The following is a 24734-nucleotide window of genomic DNA, read 5'->3' as shown; positions in this document are numbered from 1 at the left end:
GGGCGGGAGCGCGCCCGCCCGCCCTTTCCCGCGCGCGAGGGACGCCGGGAGGGCGGCACATGGCGCTGCCGGCCGAGGAGTGGAGGGCGCGCGTGCGGCGGCGCTGGGCCTCGCTGCCGGCGCCGCGGCGGGCGGAGCTGAGCCGCCCACGCCCGCTGCGGGAGGCCTTCCTCCTGGCCGCGGCCCTCCTGCGGTGAGCGCCGGCTCCCCTTCCCCCTCCCGCCCCCCCTCCCCGCGGGCCCCGGGCCCGGCCCCTGCCCGGGTGACCCGCGCTGCTCTCCCCGCAGGAGCGAGGACGAGGAGTGCCTGCGCCGCCTGGCCCGGCGCCTCGCCGTGCAGAAGGACCCCCGGCTGGCCGGCGCCTGCAAGCAGGAGGGGAACCGGCGCTTCCGGGCCGGGGAGCACCGGGCGGCCGCCGCGCTCTACTCCAGGGTAAGCCGCGCTCGGGGCGCGCGCGGCGGCGGCGAAGGGTCGGGCCCTGCGGCGCCCCGCCTCTCCCGCGGCCCGGGAAAGCGGCCGTCGGCGGGGGACGGTGCGCGAGAGCGAGAAGCCGGAGAAGTCGGATCTGCGTGCTGCCCCCGCGAGAGGCCCGCCGGAGCAGCCCGGCCTGAGGGGCATCACCGCGGGAGCCCGGGCGCGGGCGGCACGGTCCGGCTGCCGCGGTGTGCCCTCCGGGAGCAGCGCCGGTCAGGGGCGGGGTCGCCTGTCGAGCCGGTGGGCGAACGACGCCTCCGTCTTGCTGGATCCTGTTCGTCTCGCCCGGACCCGGACCCGGACCCGGACCCCGGGCAGGGCACCGGCGGCACGTGCCGCCCGGCCTGGCGCACTTGCGGAGAGCCCGGCGTCGCCGGCGCCCTGCCCTCCGCTGTACTCGCGCAGCAGCTGCCTGCCGGTGTTGAGAAGCGGGAGACGGAGGCCCAAGCCCGGCGGCTCTCCGTGCGGGAGCGAGCGCTTGGCCGGTCCCCGCCGCTGGAACTGCCCGCTGAGGCAGGGGCAGGAATGCGGTGGGGCAGTGCCCGCCCTCGCGGGCAGCTCAGAAGGACAGCGCAGTCAGCGGCGTTGGTCGCTGAAGGGACCGGGAGGGCCGGGCCGCCTCCCTCCGGAGCCCGGCAGCGGTCGCCCCGCCCTGTCTCCGTCCCACGGCCAGGCTGAAGAGGCCCAGGCGATCCGCTTCCTCTAGAGCAACCGCGGTCTTCCTTTCCCGGGGACGGAGCGCTGCGTTATCGAGGATGGCTTGGTCCAGCGAGGGCCTCTTAAGAAGCGGGGCACTGCAGCCTCCTTCGGGGTTGCTGGCAATTCCCCACCCTACGAAGCAAGGTGTTGGCCCCCTCCCAGAGCCAGCCCATCGCATTCCCGTCTGGAATCGGTGCACAGAGGGAGGCTGTTGGGGTGTGGTTCGTCAAACATCCAGGGGGCCTCCGGACGCCAGTGGGAAGTCACGCGGTGGAACTGCTCTTAAGAACATTGGGAATCCCCTCAAGAGAGTGCCGGAATGTATCCAGATCCATGAAGCTCTAAGGGTGGACCGTCCTAATTGGCGGTCAACCTCACCCGGACCAGGAAGTGATCTGACCCCGGCAAAGCGTTAGACGTTAATGCCGTCTATAGCCACATCACCGTACAACTGTTCCAAGACAAAGATGAGGTCCAGAGTGTGTTTGCCTCCATACGTTGGGTGGGAGATCACTTGGGACAAACTACTAATAGGCAATGGATTCCCAAGCCCTTCCTGGTCCAATGTCCCCACCCCCCACCTGCCTGCCACAAGCAAGGAGTCTTGGGCAGGGATCCTAGTGGACAGCAGGGCATCCAGTATGCCACCAGGACCCTCAGCTTGTCCCGCTGATCTAACCGTATTTATTTGCTCACATTTGTTATAGCTGCCCACCTCCAGTGGACTCTTAACACACAGGAAGCCAGACTTTGGTCCCTAGATCCTTCTTAACGTTCTGCTCACCATCAATTCCCAGTGGCCACAGCCTTCCTGTTTTTGCATTCTAATTCTTGAGACAACCACATCCTACTTCTTGAGTCCCACCTGCCACTTCCATTCTCCCATCTCTAGCAGACAATTCCCACTCCAGCCTCAACCTCCAAGCACCCTCCAGGCCTTGTTCTTCTCCCTATCTGCCCACGACAACCTCCTTTGAGTCTGCAGAGTTGTGGATGTATGTGCTAATATACTGTTATTCAGCAAGTGTAATACAGTGGTACCTCGGGATACAAACGCCTCTACTAACGAACTTTTTGGGTTACGACCAGCTCTGCCCGCAAAAATTTACCTTGATGTGTGACCTCCGCCTCGGGGTACGGCCATTTTTCCGCCCTGTCACGTGGTCTGCGGCCATTTTCCTGCCCCTGACACGTGGTCCGTGGCCGTTTTCCTGCTGCGCGGTGCCCGGCCATTTTCCCGCCGCACTGCGCCCGGCCGTTTTCCTGCTGCGTCGCCCGGCGCCCGGCCGTTTTCCTGCCCCTGACACGTGGTCTGCGGACGCCAGAATGGATTAACGGTAATTACAGTGGGGGAAAAAAGTATTTAGTCAGCCACCAATTGTACAAGTTCTCCCACTTAAAAAGATGAGAGAGGCCTGTAATGTTCATCATAGGTATACCTCAACTATGAGAGACAAAATGAGAAAAAAAATCCAGAAAATCACATTGTCTGATTTTTAAAGAATTTATTTGCAAATCATGGTGGAAAATAAGTATTTGGTCACCTACAAACAAGCAAGATGTCTGGCTCTCACAGACCTGTAACTACTTCTTTAAGAGGCTCCTCTGTCCTCCACTCGTTACCTGTAGTAATGGCACCTATTTGACCTTGTTATCAGTATAAAAGACACCTGTCCACAACCTCAAACAGTCACACTCCAAAGTCCTCTATGGCCAAGACCAAAGAGCTGTTGAAGGACACCAGAAACAAAATTGTAGACCTGCACCAGGCTGGGAAGACTGAATCTGCAATAGGCAAGCAACTTGGTGTGAAGAAATCAACTGTGGGAGCAATAATTAGAAAATGGAAGACATACAAGACCACTGATAATCTCCCTTGATCTGGGGCTCCATGCAAGATCTCATCCTGTGGGGTCAAAATGATCACAAGAACGGTGAGCAAAAATCCCAGAACCACACAGGGGGACCTAGTGAATGACCTGCAGAGAGCTGGGACCAAAGTAACAAAGGCTACCATCAGTAACACACTACGCCGCCAGGGACTCAAATCCTGCAGTGCCAGACGTGTCCCCCTGCTTAAGCCAGTACATGTCTGGGCCTGTCTGAAGTTTGCTAGAGAGCATTTGGATGATCCAGAAGAGGATTGGGAGAATGTCATATGGTCAGATGAAACCAAAGTAGAATGTTTTGGTCTAAACTCAACTTGTGTTTGGAGGAGAGAGAATGCTGAGTTGCATCCAAAGAACACCATACCTACTGTGAAGCATGGGGGTGGAAACATTATGCTTTGGGCTGTTTTTCTGCAAAGGGACCAGGACGACTGATCCGTGTAAAGGAAAGAATGAATGGGGCCATGTATCGTGAGATTTTGAGTGAACACCTCCTTCCATCAGCAAGGGCATTGAAGATGAAACGTGGCTGGGTCTTTCAGCATGACAATGATCCCAAACACCCCGCCCAGGCAACAAAGGAGTGGCTTCGTAAGAAGCATTTCAAGGTCCTGGAGTGGCCTAGCCAGTGTCCAGATCTCAGCCCCATGGAAAACCTTTGGAGGGAGTTGAAAGTCCGTGTTGCCCAGCGACAGCCCCAAAACATCACTGCTCTAGAGGAGATCTGCATGGAGGAATGGGCCAAAATACCAGCAACAGTGTGTGAAAACCTTGTGAAGTCTTACAGAAAACGTTTGACCTCTGTCATTGCCAACAAAGGATATATAACAAAGTACTGAGATGAACTTTTGATATTGACCAAATACTTATTTTCCACCATGATTAGCAAATAAATTCTTTAAAAATCAGACAATGTGATTTTCTGGATTTTTTTCCCCATTTTGTCTCTCATAGTTGAGGTATACCTATGATGAAAATTACAGGCCTCTCTCATCTTTTTAAGTGGGAGAACTTGCACAATTGGTGGCTGACTAAATACTTTTTTGCCCCACTGTACGTTGAACCTTATGGGAAAATTTGCTTCGGGGTGCGACCAAATTTGGAGGGTGGAATGGATTAACCAGATTTACATTGAACCCTATGGGGAAATTTGCGTTGGGTTATGACCAACTCGGGATACGCCCAGAGTCACGGAACGGATTAAGTTCGTATCCCGAGGTACCACTGTATTAATCTAGATGCTTTTTTCAAGGGGCCTTGGGGAAAAAAAGTAAATCTGTGTAAAAAAACAACAAAACCATTAGTTTTACATAGCTTGCTCTTTTCAGCCCACACTCAGTAGGATGAAAAAATAAATGCGAATAGGCAGCATTAATGAAAGTTTGGTTTCCAAATCATGAGAAACAACAGCTCTCCTGTAGTCTCCGTCAGTTTCTGGCTCCAGTTTTGAACAATAACCTTTAAGGGAAGAAGGGAAACGAGGATAATCAAGGGGCTAGATCCAAGCTGTGGGAAGAGAGAGTGAGGGAACTGGGTAAGTTTAGCCTTGAAAGGAGGTCTGAGTAGGGCATGATAGAGTTTTCAAATACCTGAAAGGGCGTCCCACAGAAGATGATCAAGACCTGACTTCCGGAGTTCCAGTCTGCGGGAGGAGTGGATGTGTGCAACAGGAAGGCAGGTTCTGATTGAATGCTGGGAGAAACTTCTTAAGTGGAGTTTTTGGTTCTGTGAATTAAAGCTAAATTGCCCAAAGGTAACTCTGGTTTCAACCCTGATTGCTCATTGGAAGGATCGATAATGAAGCTCAAGCTCAGATATTTTGGTCACCTAATGCGAAGAGAGATCTCTTTGGAGAAGACCCTGATGCTGGGAAAGATTGAAGGCAAAAGGAGAAGAGGACGGCAGAGGATGAGATGGTTAGATAGCATCACTGAAGCAATGAGCATGAAACTGAGCAAACTCAAGGAGGCAGTGAAGGACAGGAAGGCCTGGCGCAATATGGTTCATGGGGTCACGAAGAGTCGGACATGACTTAACGACTAAACAACAACAACAACTCTGGTTATTTGGGCTGTAAACAACATCTCCATGAGATGCAGGTAACAACATTACCTGCACCTCATGGAGTAGAGGCGTCTACGTACAACCTAGGCATAAATTTTAGTCTAGACCCTTCCCCAAATTTTGTAGGGTCACAGCCTTGATAAATGTAGATGAGGAAGGGATTCTGATCTGTGCCATTCCTGCAGAGGCTGTTCAGTGTGACTGACGTGAGTTATAACGTGCTGGCTCTGGCTGCGCTTACTGTGTCCCCTCCGCCTTTGATTTTTGCAGGCATTGTCCCATACAGAGGCTGGCAGCCCTGAGATGGCCGTCTGTTACGCCAATCGCTCTGCAGCTCTTTTCCATCTTGGTCAGTTTGAGGTGAGTTTGAATAAAGTGCTTTTACTCAAAGTTCAGAGTGCTTTCCTCCTAGAAGCAAAACTTTCCCCCCTACTCTCTAAGACATTATATTCCTTCTGGTTTAAGGGCGGTTTGCCTGCCTGGTGGCTATAGAAAGGAGCATTTTCTAGTACTCGGTATTTTTTACAGCACGGAGAGGATGCTCGCTCAGGGTGAGTATTGCTTAAAACTCGGACAATCACTCTTTGTTCTCGTCAGCAGTTCAGCAACGAAGCTGCAATTAACTCTGTTAATGCTTTCCCCAGGAACTTCATTGAGATAAATCTTAGAATTGAGACTGAGTTTACTGTGCAATTGCTAATGAGGAAAAGTATGAAAAAGCAAACAGACTTGAATTATGGAATGTCGTGCACTATTGAAAATTGGTTGCTGAATGCAAGAAGAGCAGTATACAGTACAAGCAGAGCGTTCATGAGAATAAATGGAGTGTTTAACGAGTGGGTTAGTGAATTAAACGAGGAGTAAGACAAGGATATGTGATGCCTCCTTGGTTATTTAATGTAGATAGGGATAAATTGTGTGGGAGGCTTATGGTGATCTTAGAGGTGCGTTGATTGGAGGCTGAATGCATACTGGTGATGCCATGTTGCTGGCTGAGAACCTGATTGATTTGCAAGGAACGTTAGCTAGATCATGTAATGCAACGAGGAGTATGGACTGGAAAATCAGTGCAGCAAAGTCCAAGGTGGTTGTGCTTGAACGGGGAGAAAGGATAGAACAACTGCAAGCTACAATAAATGGCAAAGAACGAGTAAGTAGGTTATCTTGACAGAATGCCTTCTCTGTCGTTGCACCTGCCATTTGGAACACCAGCCCTCTGTGGGATCAAAACGCGGGACCCAAAGGCAAAACCACCAGGGCTTCCCTACAGTGCTTATTAGGCAACACGTACTGGAGGGGGACCCCACCGAAGGTTAGTGGGAGACGCTCCCCTGCAGGCAGAATGGACGCCCTGACGTTTATACAGTTCTACAAGAAGGGGAAGGGAAAAGAGCACATACGTATACGTATTCATATGACGATGCAGGTACGTTTTAATGAGCGACTGTTCTCAAGTTACTTTCTGGCCCTCTCTTCTCTGCTATCTACAAGGACGGGACAACTGCTATCTATAAGGAGAGCAGTAGTGTCAGAGGGGAAGAAACAAATGGTTCAGGGTGCCAGCTGCCAGGAAGAAGGCGCCCTCCCTTGCGTTGCTCTTGGGGATGTTTGTGATAAGGGGTTTACAATCGGCCTAGTTCACACCGGCTTCAAGGGTGCCGCACATTCCTTTCTGTTTCAGTTTTACCAAGGCGATCCCATTCGTCTGAGGCCTCTAAAAACTTGCTTCTTTCACCCAAAGATTCACCCAAATATGCATTTTCCTCATTTTCCTCGCACCCCTGAGATTTGTCTGCCCCCCCACCTTGACTGTGCTTAAAAGAGCCTTGAAAACACGGCGCTTGGCTAGGCTTGGGGTGGGGGGTGGGTCCTTTGTATCTCTGGAGGGGCGAGGATGGGTGTTTTCTCCGGATGTTTGGGGTTTCCCATTTGGACGGAGTGTCAGCAATGGAGGCGAATGCGTGTAGCTCATATATGTATGTAGCGTATTTGGTTGGTGTTTTTATTGCACGCTGCCCAGAATTATTGTAGAATTGGGTGGCCTTATACATTATAAATAAGCAAAGAAAGAAAGAAATGAAATAACGTTTACTAAAGAAGGGAACACAGATGAAAGAAATTTCGAGATGTCCAACCGCTAGCAGAAAGGTAGCGGGTAGTTGGTGACCGTGCTGCCGGCATGCTGTGCAAGATCTTCTCCACGTAGACATTTGGAAAGAGCTGAGCAGCTGGAGGGGAGAAGCGTTTGCCTGGTGAGTCCCTGGGGAAGAAAGTGCAGTGGCAGCCTCGACTTCATGGGTACGTAGATACATCCGTTCCACTGGTCCTCTCGGGGCTAAGAGCATAATGCGAAGGGCAGAAAGGGGTAAGATGATAAGTGAAGGAAATTAAGTGCAGGATAAGAAGAGGAAATGACGCTCAGTAGACTTCATGCTAAATCATCCAGTCCTTTCTGGACAGTTCCCTCGTGTTTGCACACTCCTTCGTACGTGGCCGCTTCTTCTCGAAACTCTTTATTGCCTCCGACAAGTGGCGGGGCAGAGGAGGAACGGCTCTGAGTCAGGCGTTCCGCTGTATAGCACAGAAGGGAGCAGCCAAGAATCCGGGGCAGCGCTGCATCCCGACTCCTTCCGGCAGCTAGGAGGCCTTCCTTTCCTCTTTGCAGATCTGTCTGGAAGACATTGGAAGGGTGCAGCAGGTTGGAAGCTGCCCGGAGAAGCTGCTGCCCAAGATTTTGCTCCGGAAAGCCGAATGCCTCCTGTCCTTGGGCCGACTGCAGGAAGCGGCAGAAACCCTCCACGGCGTGGAGGAGAGAATGTCTGCAGACCAGCGGCCAGAGGCTGCCCGTCGCCGGCTGCTGCTTGGCCAGCTGGATCAGCTGCGGGCCAAGGCTTGTAAGGAGAGCAGGGCCTTCGACCACCTGTCCGCCGCCCCCGGCCAGGTTCAACTGGGCCCCGAGCCATGGGAGGAGAGCAGCAGTGTTTCTGGGGCCTCAGTGTCTGTGAGCTTGGACTTTTCCACGTGCAAAGGGCGCCACTTAGTTGCCGCCGAGGATATCCCTGCTGGAAAACTCTTGGTGAGGGAGGAGGCTTTCGTCAGCGTGCTCTGCCCCGGAGAAAGCCTCTTGCTTGAAGGGAGCGCCCAGACCCTGCGGGACGGGCAGCTGGCTAACACTGACCTCCACTGCCACCATTGCCTGCGCCCACTGCTGGCCTCAGTTCCCTGCCAAGGGTGCAGCTACAGCAAGTACTGCAGTCCTGCATGTGCCCAGCTGGCATGGAGGAGCTACCACGGGAGAGAATGTGCCCTCGGGGGGCTGCTGCTTGCACTGGGAGTCTTCTGCCACGTGGCCTTCAGAACTGTGCTGGTGGCTGGTTTTGCAGAAGTGAAGGCCTTAGTTGCCGAGTCGCAGGGAGATGGCGCGGCAGGATCTGCTGCTGCCGCTGCTGCGGAGAAGGGCTCCCGCCACATTCCTGGCTGCGAGGCTAACGGACGGTACGGCGGCTCCTACCGAGCGGTCTTCAGCCTTTTGCCACATGCGGATCGACACAGCCCCAGCCTCAGGTTCCTCTGCAGCCTGAGCGTGGCAGCCTTGTGCAAGGAGCTTGGGGACGCTGGCCTGGAAACTTGGATTTCCGGGGAGGCCGCAAAAGGAGAGCGGCAGGCTGCGGAGGAGGCGTCTGCCGGGCTGCAAGTCTTGGGGGAGGCCATGCTGAGGCACCTGCTGCAGCTGCAGTGTAACGCTCAGGCCGTGACCGCCCTCCACCCATCAGGTCAGTGGAGGCAGCCTTGTCTCTCCCAGGTTGCAGTTTGGCGTTCTGGGCGTTGAAGTCCCTCATTTCGGGAAGCCGGGGGGGGCGGCACGATGCAGGTGGTACTGGAAGCCTAGAGTCCTCCGGACCACCTCGGCCTCAAGCTTTGCTCTCGCTTCCTCTCAGGCCCCGAAGACGGGCTGGTGGCCGGCAGCGGACAGGTCCGCCTGGCCACGGGCCTTTTCCCAGCCCTCAGTCTGCTGAACCATTCCTGCGACCCCAACACCAGCGTGGTTTTCACCGGCAGCACTGCGGAGGTCAGGGCCTTGCGCCCCATTCCTGAAGGGCAGGAGCTCCTCCACTGCTATGGTGAGTAAGCACCAGCCCTACGAGGTGCCCCAGACTAGGGACCCACGGCCGTGCGGGTCAGGGCTATTTCGGTTGCACAGCTGTTAATAACAGAACCTGGCAAGTCGGGAGGGGCTTCCCCTCCCTCCCTCCCTTTAGCTTTGCGTGAACTCGGGAGGGGCTCGCTTGAGGCATTTGCCCAAATCAGCTTTTTGGCCTGGGCTCAAGCCCCTCTTAATTTTATTGATTGAATTTATAAAGCCACCATCTCACTTGCACATGGCTCTGGGCAGTGTACACAATTAAAACGTAAGCTAAACAATTCAGCCATCAAAACCAGTTTGGCCTGCTGGTGAAGGCCCCAAGCTAGAAACCAGGAGATGGCGAGTTCTAGTCCTGCCTCGGGCACAAACGCCGGCTGGGTGACTTTGGGCCAGTCCCCCCCTCTCATCCCAACCCACCTCACAGGGCTGTTGTTGTGGGGAACATAGGAGGAGGCAGGAGTATTAGGTTGGTTTGCCACCTTGAATTATTTATAAAAATAAGAAAGGCGGGATAAATCTAAAAATAAAGACCAATTGAAAACAGTTTAAAAAATGATAATAACAAAAAGACATGGTAGAGTGCAAAACTTATACACGGTGTAGCCACTTAACGGGCTCCACGCTACCCTGGGACCCCCAGGCCCGATGGCAAAGCCATGTTTTGAGGGCCTTCCGGAAGGTCATCGGGGTTGGGGCCATCCTCACCTCGGGGGGACTGATGTTCCAAGAGGCTCTCCTCCTGGGTCCCGCCAAATGAAGCTCCTTGGCCGACAGGACCCGCAGCACGGCCCTCCTGCCGGTCCTGATGGGACGGGTAGGTGTCACTGGGGAGAGGCGGTCCCTCAAATAACCCACTCCCAAGCCATGCAGGGCTTTAAAGCCCCTCGAACTGGACCCGGAAGCAGACGAACAACCAATGCAGCTCGCGGAACAGAGGCGTGACTTGTTCTTGGGGCACACATAACTGCCGGCGCTGCTGGGTTTTGCACCAGCTGAAGCTTCTGGATATTCTTCAAGGGCAGCCCCACGTAGAGCGCATTGCAGCAATCCAGTCAGGAGGTGAGCAGGGTGTGAGTGACCAAGAGCAGAGCCTCCCGAGCCTCTTATCTGACCGTTGCCTTGGTAGTGGCTCGTCCTCCTGTCCTTCAAGGCCATTCCCTCTGCTCTCTACAGTAAGCGTGGCTAAAGTTGGGAGGGCTGCCGAATCGAGCCCTCTGCTTGGCTCACGAATGTCCGTTAGGGGACTGCTGACAAACAGTCGTCCAGCCTGCTCTTGAGCCCTTCCAGGGAAGGAGAGCCAGCCCCTCCCCAGGAACTGGTTCCCCTCTCAAACTGCCCTCACCAGCCGGTTAGGAACAACACGGTGCCAGATGGGAATCCTTGGGCTCCTGTTCATCTTCCCTTTTTCTCCCCACCTCCTTCCTTCACGGACGTGGGGCATAATAAGTTTTTGTGATTGCACCGGATAACTTATTTTTTGTTCCTTGAAGGATGTTGGAAGCGCCCTGGAAAACCACTTTCACTGTGTGGCAGCTTAAAATCTAACGGCGCATAAAAAAATAATAACCATTTTTCATTTTCTTTCTGATGTTCAGCATATTTGTTTTTTATGACATAATATCCAGTGCTATGATTTTATGAGTCCATTACTCTTAGTCTGAGAGCAAATTCGAGAGCCCAACAAAAGGATGAGTGAGAGATAAATGTTTGAATATGTATAGGAATCACATTTCTGGGTGACCCAAACGCAGGGAAAAAAGTACCACTTGGAGCAGTAGTTGTGTGTAATAGTGGCGTTAAAAACAGCCATTCTCCGAATGTGTGTTTGCTCTACATTCACATTTCTCTTTAGAGACAAGCTTGGCTGAAATTGAGTTCTTCACTGCGTGACGAGCGCTGCCTGCGTGGTCCTGATGGTCCTGCAGCTGCCACCTCATCTCACCTCCTCTAGAGCAGTTTTCCTCCCTGGGAGACTGACATATTTATTTCCTTTGGGGATGGGGGGGCAGATATTGATTTCTTTTTTAAGAATTGGAAGCCCGGGTAAATTGTTGGCAAGGGCCAAGCCTAAGGGCTAAAACAAAGATTGGAACGAGCTCCCGGCCGGCTTCCCTGCTTTCAACCAGAAAAGCAGAACAGGTGGAAATGGCGGTTTCGATAGACCCGGGTGAGCACCCGCCCTCTGACCCTTCCCTCTCGCCTCTGCTCCCGCAGGGCCTCACAGGTGCCGAATGAGGGCTGCCGAGAGGCGCAGGCAGCTCCTCGCTCAGTACTTCTTTGAGTGTCAGTGTCAGGCCTGCTTGGAGGAATTGCAGCCCGGACCCCCCAGTGAAGCCTCTGCCCCCAGTGCCAGCCTTTTCTGCTGCCCTGCCTGCCAGATGCCCGTGCAGGTAAGGTGCGGTCGGGTCGCGCTGGAGTGGAGGGGTGGGAAAGCTTAGCTCTGCAGTGCCCCCTCCCGCAACCCGTACATCCGGATGTGCCGGGAGCTGACCCCAGAGTTCCCAGCCGCCTGGCTCTCAGCAGCGAGAGGGAGCGAGTCCGTGGCCAACCGTGTTAACTGGGCTTTCTAGGGCGAGGGCGAGGGCACACTCCGCTGTTCCAGTATGGCCTGCGGCCACCTAGTCCCCGAGGATGACTTCCGTAGCCGGCTGCGTAATCTTCAGCGGTTGTCCCAGCCAGCCTTGGAGCTCCTGGACCGCGGCAAGCCGGGTGAGCTGCCCCCATCCGGGAAAGGCCCTTGCGCGGAGGCTCCGTCTGGACCCCCAGGTGGCACACGAGGACCGCCTGAGGCTGCAGGAGAATGTTGTCTTGCAACATAAGCAAATAATGGGGCCGGGGCTGGGTTTTTTAAAAAAATGCTTTGTTTCAAAAAGGGAACAAAACCTCGCATTCTGAATGTCCCGTCAGCCCCATTCCAGACTGCATGAAACAAAATCCAGAACGGAAGGCCCGGCCTGGGCCCCGTGATCTGGAACGGGGATTTTCAGAGCGAGCCTCTTCCTGCCGCAGCCTTCGTGGCACAAGAAATCCAGAAAAATATTTTCTGCCATCTAGTGGCTGCCTGCAGTGGTAGCCTTTGGCTAGCCCTTGCCATAACCCGGGAACAGCCGCTGTAGCGGGAAGGAACGCAAGAAGAGGGAAGAGACGTCAACTGTGGGGTCTTTTGCCCGTCTCACATGAGCTGGAGGGGCCCTTTCCGCTGGTTGCCTCCTGGCTGAAAACGGTCCCGGTCAGGTCCAAAACTAAGTTTAAGCTTGTCTGTGAGCAAAACACACCATTGATTGACTGCATCAGCTGCCTCAAGAGCATGAACCGAGTGCACCACTCCCAGTTTAACAGCTCAACCACCTTAATCTCTCTTGCATTTCCAAATTTAGAAAAATACATTTAGAAAATGTACAAAGATGTATGCCCATCTTAAGTACATAACTCTGGGTGGCAACCAATACTTAAAAATCCTAATCGATTAAAAAATACAGTACAAGGAAAACAACAGTAAGCGACTGAGACACCACATAATAACTCCGTAAAATGCTAATGCCTGGGGAAAAGGCAAGCCTCGGCAGCTGAGCCGCAGCGGGGAGGCCGTCCCGTGGGCCAGAGCTGCCCCAGAGGGTGCTGTCGGAAGTCTCTGCAGAGACTCTCCAAACGAAGGCAACGCACAGGGTGCCGAGGATGTGTTCGAAGCTCCAGCCGACCGCTCCGAGTCACTCTCGGCTTTTTCAGATGCACTCAAAATCTGAAACTCCGAAGCAAAGCCACCCATCAACCAAGACGTACGTGTGTGTGTGTGTGTGTATGTGTGTGGACTCCTGGCGACCACCTGGACAAGCCCCTGCGGTTTTCTTGGCAAGGATTTTCAGAAGTGCTTTGCCCTTGCCTCCTTCTCCCTAGGGCTAAAGGGAGTGACTGGCCCAGGGTCACCCAGCTGGCTTCGCGCCTAGGGAACCGGGACTAGAACTCGTGGTCTCCCGGTTTCTGGCCCGGTACCTTAAATACACGTATTTTGCCCAACCTTTTTGGGGTTGTTTGGTTTGGTGCTTCTTTTTTCTGGGTGTCTGTGACTCATTTCTTAGTTTACTGTTCTTGCTTTTAAAGCGTCAGCCCCCCAGAATGACTTAGAAGCGGGTGGCCTCTGAATTAAAAAAATACATCTTCCCATTAAAATATATGAAAACAGGGCAAAGAGAGGGAAGAACTAGCAACAGTGAAGCTTCAGGCGGGAGGAGGACTCACAGTCTCCTAGTTTCTAGCCTGGTGCCATAACGGTTATGCCAAACTGGCTCTCCCATATATATCTATTTACTTTTAGTCCTTTAAAAGACTTGTACCGCTGCCCATCTGATGTACCACAATCCCAGGCAGCTCACAAAACTCTGCTCCAAGTATCAGAAAGCCATAAAAACCATGGCAAAAATCCCCTTGCCCCGAAGGCACACGCTGCCCACCCGCCAGAAACGCCCTTCCCTACCCTAGAGCTTGGGGAAGAGCTGCCTCTTCGAGGCCCTCTGGAAGGCTGGGCAGGTGGGGGCCCGCCGGGTCCCAGGAGATGGGTGTTCTGCAAGGCGGGGGCCGCTGTGGAGAAGTCTGCCCCGAGGAGGGCTGCTGAGATGCTCCCTGGGCGTGCTCTGGCTTTCCCGTGGCTGTGGCCTTTCAGAGGGCCTCCGAAGACGGAGATACCCACTCCGTAAAGGCATCGGGAACCTCGGCGTCATGGGGAGCCAGGAGTGTATCTGGAGTGCGTGGCGTGTCACGTCACCTGAGCCAGTCAGTTGCGTAGTGTTAGAGCTCTTGGGTGTGAGCAGGTGTTCTAGCGTAAGTGTGCACAGACGTGTGCTTCTAAAGTCTCCGCCTGCGTTCTGCCCACTTTTCCTTCAAAGGCCCCGCATGTTAGTTTACCCACGTGAAGTCCAGCGTCCCCTGCGGGAGTTTTTACAAAAAGCAGCACCGGCTTGCCTTTCAGGGAGTCAGGCGGTGTCCTAGTGAGTGGGGCAGAAAGGCCGGCCCCTCTTCCTCCTCTCTGGCTGTGGGGTTGCGTGGGCTGCAGGGGCGGGTGGTCGTCTGACCTTTGCCCTCAGGCTCTGGATTGTTGGGCTGGAGGGGAAGGGACCCACTCCCTGCAGCATCAGCGCCCTTCCTCAGCCCCTCACAACGTCTGCTGGCGGCGCCCTCTTGCCTCCTGAGGAGCGGGCGTAGGTCTCCCCCCAACCGGGAAGCCTGGCCTGGCCCTTCTAGTGGCCCCTCCCTGGCCCAGCTCTCCAGCCATGGCACTCCCCAGGGAGGAGGTGGGAGAAGAAGTCTGAAAGGCGAGGTCTTAAGAGCTTTTAAGAAAGGTCTCAAGTGGGCAGCACAAGGACCTCCGGGCAGGTGCGTAGCAGACATGAGCGGGAAGGTAATTTTCCCCAGATAAACCTTATCTGTGAGCAGAATTATTGGAGAAGGGGAAGTTGTGCAAAGCAGGAGCATGGAAGGGAGTGGAGGAATCCCTTCTTTTCTGTCAGACCGAAAGCATCAGCCGTCCCGCTGCATGGAATTGAACTGGAACAAAAATGAGTGGGTTGGGGCTGCGGAGGTGGCTGTGGGCAGGCAAACGGGCTTCATCACCAGGCCCCAGCCGAAGCACCGGGCAGGTGGCAGAACGATCCCTTTCTCTGGCTCGTTCCCCGGGTCTCGAGTGAGTCTTCCTCCAGCAAAACTTCCCCGGCTGCCGTCCCTGAAGTGGCTACCGCTTTGCTCCCAGATCTCTGCCAGGCGCCAGAGCGTCCATTCCTCCTGCGCTGGTCCGTATGAGAGGATTCAAAAGAGACCCCCTGGGCGCAAGAGCAAGCAACGTCCAGCCGTAGCATCAAGACCAGGAATTGCCTGGCACACTTCCTCTACCTGGAACTTGCATTCCAGGCTCCTTCCAGCCAAAGAGCCCCAGTTTGAATCCTGTTCAGGACCGAACACCTAGAACGAGTTCTGTTCCGTGCACGACCCATCTCCATGCCTGGGAAGTTTTGCGCGTCCCAGCAACTAAATAGGTAAAGCAAAACAGCTTCAGTACAACTCAGGCCCTGTGGGAAGCGCGAGAGTAATAAGGATGGGGAGAATTTCAGGGTGTCCCCCAGAGCCTGCGTAACAGAAGGACTGAAGGATGAGCCGGGAAGGGTATGGTGCTCTTTCCCCCGTGACCCTGCCGTTTTTACTCAAGGCATTTTGCAGCAAACTCCCCAAATCGGCCGTGCCCCGGCAATTCCGTGTCTGTTTCACAGGTATTTTGACACCAGCCTATCTTGCTGTCCCGTTCGGGCCCTTTCCGCTGCTCAGGGCAGTGGTCCAGATAAAAGCATCCTGACCGATGGACTGTCTTGATAGTTGGCTGTAAAGATTGCCAGGATGGCAAGGATTGCCGCGCTCATCATATTCTTTCTTTCCCAATGCCCAGATCAGTCCCTGGAGCTGCTGCAGAAATGTCGGTTGGATGCCGAGCGATTCCTCTCTCCAGCACACTTAAGGATGGGCGAGATTGAGGATCACCTGGCCCGAGCTTATGCAGCAATGGGTATGAGGCCTGCGGCGTATCCTTCCTGCTGTCCCATTCTGCTGTCCCTCCCCGCACTGCCCTGCCCGCCCGCCCGTCCGTGGAGGCTGTGTTTTTGGGTTGAGGTCATCAGCAGGCTCTGGTTGAATTGGACCACGGGGGTCAGCGAAGCCTGCGCTTCCCTTCTTTCCAGCACATTTAGGAACGTGCCAGGTAGAAGCGTAAGAAAACAGTGCTCTGTGATGTTCCGTTCCTATCAGCCCTTCAGGGGTCTCAAGGCCATTACCTAGGGCGTAATTCCCATTTCAAACACCATGTAAGGTTGGGCTGAATAACGGGCTCCGGGCCACTGAGCAGGACTGGAACCCAGGCCTCATCTCAGGCACCACCCTGGGTTTGTCGTGGTAGGATGGACTGCAGCTTCCTAACCCTGCAAGTTCATTTGACTTTCACAGCTCAGTCATTGCACTGTGGTCGTCTTCTGCTTGCTAGGGTTCTGTCCTACCTTTCCTGTAGGTGCTCCAGCTGCACACATAACAAGCCCTCCAAGTTTCCCCCGCAAGACCAGCCCTGTGCGGTAGGCAGGGCTGGGAAAGATTGACTGATCCAAGGTCACCCAGGGCATGGCTGGAGAGGGGGTGTGTCACTTCGCCCTGGCCCTAGTCTGGCCCCTTGACTGCCACCGCACAGTGCTTCTCGACTGCTTCCATCTCAAAAGCTTCAAGTGGCGTATGCGAGAGCAACAGTGATACAGGTGGTCCTCGCTTAACGACTGTAATTGGGACCGGCAACTCCGCTGCTAAGCGATGCAGGTCGCAAAGCATGGTGTCACATTTGTGACAGCAGTTGCAGGGGTTCTGGTTGCTGTTGTTAAGCGATTCCCGCATGGGTGTTGGGCGTGATGTCATAGGATGCCATTGGGGACCTCCTGCCGGCTTCCCCGTTTGCCAGTACCACTGAGGCGTGGAGATAGGATGACCAAGAAGCAGAATATATCCTGGACTTCCAGGGGAGGAATGATGAAGTAGCACATCTCCAAATGAGCGCAGATGACCGCAGCAAAGACTGAAGAACCGGCAAGTAGATGGGTCCTGTGGAACCTCTCTGGATAAGGAGAAGGTGGGAGATTACCCACATGTGCTCCAGATGGCTGCTTCTCGCAAGGAGACTGCAGGACAGGAGTTTTCTGCAGGTTTGAGTGCTGGGAGACGAAGGGAAGCCATCATGCTCTCAACCACGGTGGAGGATTTTAAGGGACAGTGGGTTTGCTAACCTCTCTAACTATTTAACTATCCTATGGCTAATAGAGATCCTCAAAACAACAAGTCTGAAAAGCCACCTGGTGAGTTTACTTCATTCTTGAATAAAAGAAAAATTAACTATAAGCTTACGATTTTAAAGAATTGGAAATGGCAAAAAGTGAAATAAGATTCTGATCCAAGAAAATTATAAACAGATTAAGGGACCAGTCAAATTTGAAATATTAGGATTTTTACTATAAGATTTTGGAAATAATTATATAAATAAACAGCCTTTTGTGGGAACTAAATTGTTTTGTTTATCCTAAGTCATAACAGAAATTTGAGACTTTACGATTTCAGAAATTGGACATTGTTGTTGTTGTTTAGTCGTTAAGTCGTGTCCGACTCTTCGTGACCCCATGAACCATATTGCGCCAGGCCTTCCTGTCCTTCACTGCCTCCCTGAGTTTGCTCAGTTTCATGCTCATTGCTTCAGTGATGCTATCTAACCATCTCATCCTCTGCCGTCCTCTTCTCCTTTTGCCTTCAATCTTTCCCAGCATCAGGGTCTTCTCCAAAGAGATCTCTCTTCGCATTAGGTGACCAAAGTATCTGAGCTTGAGCTTCATTATCAGTCCTTCCAATGAACAATCAGGGTTAATTTCCTTTAAGATTGACTGGTTTGACCTCCTAGCAGTCCAGGGGACTCTCAAGAGTCTTCTCCAGCACCACAGTTCAAAGGCATCAATTCTTCGGCGCTCGGCCTTTTTTATGGTCCAGCTCTCACAGCCATACATTACTACTGGAATTGGACATTAGAAGGGACTAAAGATTCCAAGCAGAAAAAGGAAAAAAAAGTGAAAACTTGACTTCTGTTTTTGGTTAGTACTGGAATTTACAAAATGATACAAAATGTTACAGCATTTGAAATGCTACAGGAGATTTTTGAAGAATGGGGTCAGAAACTAGTAGGTACAGTGTCAGCAACGATGCCTGCTTCTGTGGATAGACTATGCCCAAAATACATTAATGAAGGAATGATATGCGAAAGAGACTATTCTGAGAGATTTACAGAATAAAGAGGTGTCTGATGAAGAAATATTGGAACCAGAAATACTGGGGGGGGGGGGCGGGGGGGGAGCATGGATTGTAAGGCGGGGAAGACAACTGAAGGGGAAACCCAGATGACAGACCAAGAGAATGACCTGGATAAGGACTTCCTAATGGAGCAGTTCCCAACCTTCTCTGTGCCCCACACCCCTAGGAAATGTTTCATTAATGTTTGCACCCCTACAAAAGTCATATCACATTTGAAGATGAAGAAATCTAATCTCTAATGCAGGTGAACAAATTGAACTTAAGAAAATAAGCTTTTAACAGTGCACAAAATTGTCATACCCCTGAAATTCCATCCTGCACCCCACGTTGGGAACCCCTGTTCTAATGGATATATAAAAGAAGTTGGTTAAAGCCTTGAAAATTAAAGCAGAAATACAAATGATAAGTCAAGAGAATGACCCGGACAATGACTTTTTATTGGATTTAGAGAAGAGGTTTGGTAAAACCGTGAAGAAGCCTTTGGGATAGGAAAAAGAGAAATGGAAAAGACATCAAATCCTGTGACAACATCTGAATGAATTGAAGATCGAGATTGTTAGAAGTTAAAGGCAGGAATATAGAACTGGTTTGTTCGACCAAGGTTAAGACATGTTTCTATAAAGCTCTGGTAACCCTTTAACGACTTTTTGCTACACCGGGACTGAACTTGCCATGATGGAAGTGTGAAGCTGCAGAGTCAGGAGGGCGTCCCTGCCTCTGGCCGCCTGACGCAGCCTTCCCTGCATGTGGATGAGGGATGGGTTATGGGAAGAAGGGACATCTGTTTGTAAGCTTGTAGGGGCCGAAGGGTTACTAAGTTTGTTTATACTTGTGGTGGTGAAGATTGGAAGTCATTTCTTTAAATATTTCTTTTCTTTTCCTTTTTCATTCCTTGCACCTTTTATTTATTTCTTTCTGTCTCTCTTTTTCTCTCTGAGTTTAGTTTGCGTTTGCTTTTACTATTGCAATCAAAATTTTCAATAAAAATTATTTTTTAAAAAAGCAAGCAGAATATATCCTGCAGAGAGGCTGCTTATCCTCGCTACTGACCGCGTTGCGTTTTAAAGCCAGAGGCTCCCACGTTGCACCAGAGGAAAGGGGCACCAAATGTGGGGTGCAGAGCCAGGGGAGGGCCAGGGAGGCGTCCCTGCCTCTGGCCACGTCGTGACGCAGAGCCTGCCTTTGCTTTTGGCCCTAGGGAGGTGGCAGGAAGCAGCGGGGCACCTGCGCAGGAGCATCCAGGCTGTAGAAGCCCATTTCGGCCCTTCCAGCATAGAAGCGGGCCAGGAACTCTTCAAACTGGCACAAGTCCTCTTCAATGGGTAAGCACACCACACCTTCCCCTCTCTGGCTGGGTTTTGAGATGGCCCTGGCCGGCCTGTGGCAGGAGGAAGGGCGCTGGGTGGGTGGATTTGTATTTGGCAGAATAATTGAAGCCACGCTGAGCCAATTGGTGGTTTCTGCTGCTGCTGCTGCTGCTGCTGCTTTGGGAAGAGAAGTCAGCTTGTTGGGATCGTAGGACTGAGCAGTGGGTCTGGTCCAGCTCCTAGTGAGCCAAGGGGCTACCCAGTACGAGAGCCTCCTGCCTCCGGGACTGACCTTGCCACGACAGCCGTGGGCAAGGAGACTGCCCGATTCTCCCCAGCAGCCTGTTCAAGGGGGGTGCCCTTTGCTGGTCTGTGGTAGAAAGGATGGGGGCAGTAGGCAACCTCTTACTCGCTTGCTCCTTCCTTCCAGAGCCACGCCGGCATTCATATAACTGCCCTTGCATTTCTTCTTCAAGTCCTTGCTCTTCTACACTTCCCTAGAACTGGTTGTTTGAACTGTGGCAGGACAGAGTTAATTTAGTGATCTGTTTGCATTACAAAATGTGCAAAGGCGAACACGGCAGTTTCATGAGTGTGTCTACCCCTAAATGCTCCTTGGCCTTCTGGGAGGTGTTTCAGTTTCCCAGTCTGGCCCACCGCCATGGTCCCCCTTCTAGGCACTGCCCAGACTGGCCCTCTGTGGAGGCCTAGCAAGGCATGCCTCCTGGGTGCCGGCCACATTTGTCCATCCGGTTGCAGAGCAGTGGCGCTCCAGGGGTTTCGCTAAGGGGAAGCCTCGCTAACCCTTTTCCCTCTCAACTTGCCTCCTGGGTGGCCAGGCGCGTGGCCTCAGGAGCCCTGCAGGCCGTCCAGAGAGCCGAGGCAGTTCTGTCGGTGCATCTGGGGACCCAGAACGTTCAGCTGCAGGAGCTGCGAGAGATGAGGGCCTGCCTGGAGGGCCTGCTCCGAACCTCACCTGCCGCTCCAGCCCAGCTGCTGTAAGCAGGCCCCGCCAGTGGGTCATACCGTGGGGAAGAAGCTTCCAGGGTGACGCCCCCCCGCCTTTTAAGGGGCCAAAGCAAGAAGTCTGGACCGTGGTGCAGAGGGGTCACCTTGTCACAATAGCCAGCGCTCCTGCTTGCTGATTGACGTGGCGGGGTCAGGGATCTTCGGTCAGACCAGACGGCCTCTCCCTCGCTGCCCACGCAGCCTTGCTGTGATGCCAGGCCTGGGCCCGTAGCTAACTCTGAGGGCACCGCCTGGGTGGAAGACAGGCTGCTGCATTTGTTGACTCAGCTGAGGGGGCCTTGTAGGGGACTGGGGAAAGCATTTCCTCTTTTCTGCCCCCCCTTTCCTTCCTCCCCACAATTCCCCGCTTCTCCATCAGTAGCAGGGTGCTGCCCTGCGGGAGAGTCCTCCGATCCCTGAAAAAGCGGTTTGTGAGGCCTGTTTAAGGTAGAAGCACTTTTATTGGACCACGTAAGCAAAACCAGCTGCGGACACAGTCAAGGAGCCCCCCTGCTTCCGGGGTCTCCGGGGGAGCTCTAAGCCTGCTGAGGGTCGAGGACTTTCCCAATGAAGAGGAGGGTGCCGGTGTCATTGTCTTGGAGCACAAACAAGAACGGTTGGACGAGGGCGTAGTTGATGGGGAAGTTCAGCCGCGCGGCCTCCGTGTCGGAGGTGAACGCTGAGCTTGTCCCGTCTTCGCTCAGATCGAAAGCTACCTTGTGATGTGCGTGGGAAAGCTTGATGGCTTTAAGAGCAATCTTGCTAAAGTCAGGTGTTGAGAAGAGCGCCTGGAGCCCTGCGGGGGAAGAACGGAGCCGTTATTCTCCCCAGCCATCTAGGAAACCGTAAGGGAGGAGAAAGGCAAACGACGGCAGGAGCCGGTGAGGTTTGCGGGAGGCTGGCTACAAATGGCTGCCGCTGCCACCGCTTCCAAGGCCTGGCAGCTAAGTGACCTTTCCAGCCGCAGCAGTGAGAAGAGAGCCACTGTCCAGCCTTCCTGGGCTGGCTGGGATAGGCCATGGTGGTTGCTGCCATGCTGGAACCCTCCTTGGCCCACGGAAGGGCTGGAGTTTGGCCTCTGGCCGGTGTTCACAGAAGGAAGCCTCCGCGATGGCCCCGGGCCTCCCTGCAACTCGGCTGGAGAACCCAGCACGGTACATACGTGTTTCCCGAAGAGCCTCTGCCAGCCTCATGTCGGCTGCCAGCCTGAGCCGGGGCACAGTCAGCGCAGCGTGGACGGTCTTCAGCTGCTTGTCTATGTCGCGGACAAACTCTGAGGTGAGGCTCTCCTCGATCAGGGTCATGTTTTGGGTCACGCTTTCAGGCAGGAAGAACATGATGCTGATGCCTCCTGCCAAGGGCAGCTGGGCGATCTGGGAACATTCGAGGAAGGCAGGGGGGCCAAAAGAGCTTGTTTTGCGAGACCGACAGCTGCTTCATTTGTGGGACAAGAGTTACTGGCCCCTCGCTCCTCCGCCCCCAGCATAGATGGTGTGGGAACTGTGGGGGGGTGTCAGTCTGTGCACAGAACAGGCTTGCCAAGTGAGGGGAGGGGACGCACTGCAGTGGTTGCCGAAGCTCAGACCTGCAGGGGCCATCAGAATATACGACTGCCTCGGGCTCCTTGTGGTGGAAATGGGGGCGATGGGACTGTCTCAGTGCTGGGCAAAGACAGGCAGCCGGTGCAAAGGAGCACGTGTGCACAGTCGTTCTGCCCAGCGTGTTGTCATGGGGTTGCCAAAGTGGAGGGAAGTTGCCAGTGAAGCCACTGGGTACCCGCGTTCCCCCTTTGGGTTGGTCCAGCACCTCTCCTGCCCCACTGACCTTGCAGTTGAGCTCGGAGTCGAAGCCGTATTTCAGGACTGCTGTGGGGGCTGACATCATGGGCACCTTGACGGTCCTGTCTTGATCCAGGTGGAAGTCTCGCGGCTTAGTCAGCTTGGTGTCAAATCCGGTCGCCCACTGTCCTGTGGCAAGAGTAGCAGGCAAATGTTGGGCTGCTAAGTGGAGAAGGACCCCCCCAAACCTGCTTCCGCTTTGGATCAGAAAAGGCAGTTGCAGGGAGCAGCCAGCCACTGCTGCCTCCTTTCCACCTTTGAAATAGGCTGCCCCGAGAAGGAGGACGCTGATCCCGGCAGGAACCTCTCCTAGGAATCTGGTGACTTTCCCACCGGTCCGCTGCTGCACCCACTGGTTGATCTCTTGCAGATCCACTCGGGCGTTTCCGCTTAGCAGTCGGGGGCGGAATCCGTAGAATTTGTCCAGCTCGTTCACAAACCCGATCTTCATTCTCAGCTCTGAGGGAAAAGGACAAAACGGAGCGCGTCGTCGTTCTCAGCTGAGGAGAGCCCTCAAGTGACCTGGGTGGCTGAGCTGCTCTGCCAGGGGACCTCTGTCTGTGGCTGGTATAGCAAGAGCCCTGTGCCCAGTGGCCAAGGCACAGCGAACGCTTTGTAGCGTTATGTTTGTACCCTGCCTGACCCGCTGCATGGCGTGCAAGGTGCCTGACAAATCCAGGAAAGCAGTAATACCACAGAGTCAAGTAAAACATCTCCAGACAACCGAGCGGAAGAGCTCTGTGAAAAAACCTCTTTAACCTTCTAGGTCACGAGAGATTAACGTAGACGCAGGTGGCCCCGAGCTCCTCCAAGTGGGGCAGGCAGCCATCTTCCATCGCCTTCCCTCCAGGTTGAGATGCTGACAGAAGACCCGTCCTTACGGCTTGCAAGTAATTTGGGTGAAAATAGCTGAACTAAATGGTTGTATTGACTGACTGCAGTGTGAACAAATGGCGCTTGTAACATTCTGGCATGGATTAGAATCAGCCAGCCCAACGCCCTCTGCAGCTCGGAGGTCTAGCTTGGAGGGAGGACGGTCACCCTGTGCCCTGCTTGCTGCCTCTATTTTGGGCCTGCGACCCCTGATTCCAGAGATGGCCAGTGGCCATCAGACCTGGCAGTCCCTGCAATCGTGAATCCAGTCCCCGTTTAAAAGGATTAAATTAATGTTTGTCTTCACCCCTGATAGCAGTGAATGCTACAGTGCAACTAGGGTTTCATTAGAACCCTGTCTCTGCCGAAGACTTGCGGCTAGAAAAGGCAAAAGGCAAGCTGTGGAGTAATAGGCTTGCTGGCTACCAGTAGGCCTGGCTCAGTTGGCCAGGGGGCAAATGGAGAGTCTCTAGACCAGGGGCCACCACCTGCTGGAGGCAGACTTTCTCACAGGTGGTTTCCCGGTTGGGTCTGGGGTTGTGCCTGTGCTTGGGGATCCGTGAGCACCCCCAGCTCCCCTGGAATGCAAACCCAAGGCTTACTTCTCTCCATAACAAGGCGAGAAGCGCTTTTCAGGCCCTTGCTGGGTGCGGTGATGCTGCTCAGGAGCTCCTTGTAGGTGTCGTGGAGGTTAGCCTTGTTGAGCGTGTCGTAGAAAAGGGCACGTGAAATCACGTCTTCTGTCCGCTCGCCCGCACCTGCCAACCACAAAGAACGGCCCGTTAAGTTTGCTCTCAAGAGGTGGTCCTGGAGCTGGACAGGACAGAAGGGGGAGCTCACCGAGCGAGAGGCCTGAGAGGGCTGTGGCGATGCTGAAGGGGGAGAGCAGGACGTTGGCCGTGGGGGTCCGGCTCGAGTGCTGACGGAACAGGTCGTAGCCAAAGTTTGAGACGGCAGCTGCCAGCTTGTTCACAGGACTCCTGTAGAAAGGGTCCTCCTCCTCGGCGTCCCTCGCGTGGTCGGGTTCAGGATCCTTGGAGACACAGAGTTGGCTCGTGGGGTTATCCCATTGCAGCAGTCATAAAGGAGAGGAGAACTGTCTTTCTGACACAGCCCACATTGTGGACTAAGGAAGATGGCCGTCTTCCACGGGTGTTGGACTTCAACTGCAGTAGTCCCTAACTTTGGCTGCCGAAGTCCAACACTTGGGGAACACAGCAGGGTGGAATTGCAAGACAGTTGGAGGGAATTCCTCAAGTACATCATCTTCAGTTTCCCATGGGTTATCCAGTCTGTTCCCAGCCTCTACTTACTAGCTAATGCTAGCTTTAACCAAAAGCGACTGGCAATTCTTCAGTGCTGGGTTCAGCCTTTCAGGAGACCCCCAACCTCCAGGACTGACCTGTGGGCTGCCTCCAGGACTCACATCTTGGCTTCTGCAGGAGATGGCGAGGGCTCCCAGCCCCAGAAGAACCATCAGATGTTTCATGGTGGAACCTGGAGGGGCGGGGGACAGACAAATGTAACTACTGGGTTTTGCCCATGTTCCCAGCTTTCCTTGTGTCTGTGCTACAAG

The 24734-nt window shown here is 53.9% G+C and overlaps 2 protein-coding genes across 4 annotated transcripts; one reads left to right on the top strand and one right to left on the bottom strand.

Annotated features, from left to right (window-relative positions):
• The first annotated feature begins 23 nt into the window (after window positions 1-23).
• SMYD4 (SET and MYND domain containing 4) lies at window positions 24-20900 on the top strand. Of its 2 annotated transcripts, XM_088138635.1 has the most exons (10): window positions 26-193; window positions 288-432; window positions 5397-5486; window positions 7792-8899; window positions 9065-9247; window positions 11485-11660; window positions 11841-11979; window positions 15698-15814; window positions 19331-19454; window positions 20279-20900. In XM_088138635.1, the coding sequence occupies exons 1-10, from the start codon at window positions 60-62 to the stop codon at window positions 20439-20441; spliced, it is 2379 nt and encodes a 792-aa protein (XP_087994761.1). In that variant the 5' UTR covers window positions 26-59; the 3' UTR covers window positions 20442-20900. The 2 variants fall into 2 exon arrangements, with proteins under 2 accessions (XP_087994762.1, XP_087994761.1); XM_088138636.1 differs by lacking the exons at window positions 11841-11979; window positions 20279-20900 and having other exon boundaries at window positions 24-193.
• SERPINF1 (serpin family F member 1) lies at window positions 20889-24649 on the bottom strand. 2 transcript variants are annotated; one of them, XM_007443473.4, is made up of 7 exons: window positions 24561-24649; window positions 23999-24191; window positions 23761-23916; window positions 22541-22744; window positions 22272-22414; window positions 21610-21820; window positions 20889-21243 (listed from the first exon to the last, which is right to left on the bottom strand). In XM_007443473.4, the coding sequence occupies exons 1-7, from the start codon at window positions 24645-24647 to the stop codon at window positions 20984-20986; spliced, it is 1254 nt and encodes a 417-aa protein (XP_007443535.2). In that variant the 5' UTR covers window positions 24648-24649; the 3' UTR covers window positions 20889-20983. The 2 variants fall into 2 exon arrangements, with proteins under 2 accessions (XP_007443535.2, XP_087994768.1); XM_088138642.1 differs by having other exon boundaries at window positions 22272-22744.
• Window positions 24650-24734: the final 85 nt, after the last annotated feature.

The sequence above is a fragment of the Python bivittatus genome, unplaced genomic scaffold (assembly GCF_059951505.1).
Source record: "Python bivittatus isolate LINGU-HERP-01145 unplaced genomic scaffold, Pbiv_v1 ctg000240_np1212, whole genome shotgun sequence".
NCBI lineage: Eukaryota > Metazoa > Chordata > Lepidosauria > Squamata > Pythonidae > Python > Python bivittatus.
This window is presented reverse-complemented; position numbering and strand designations above follow the sequence as displayed.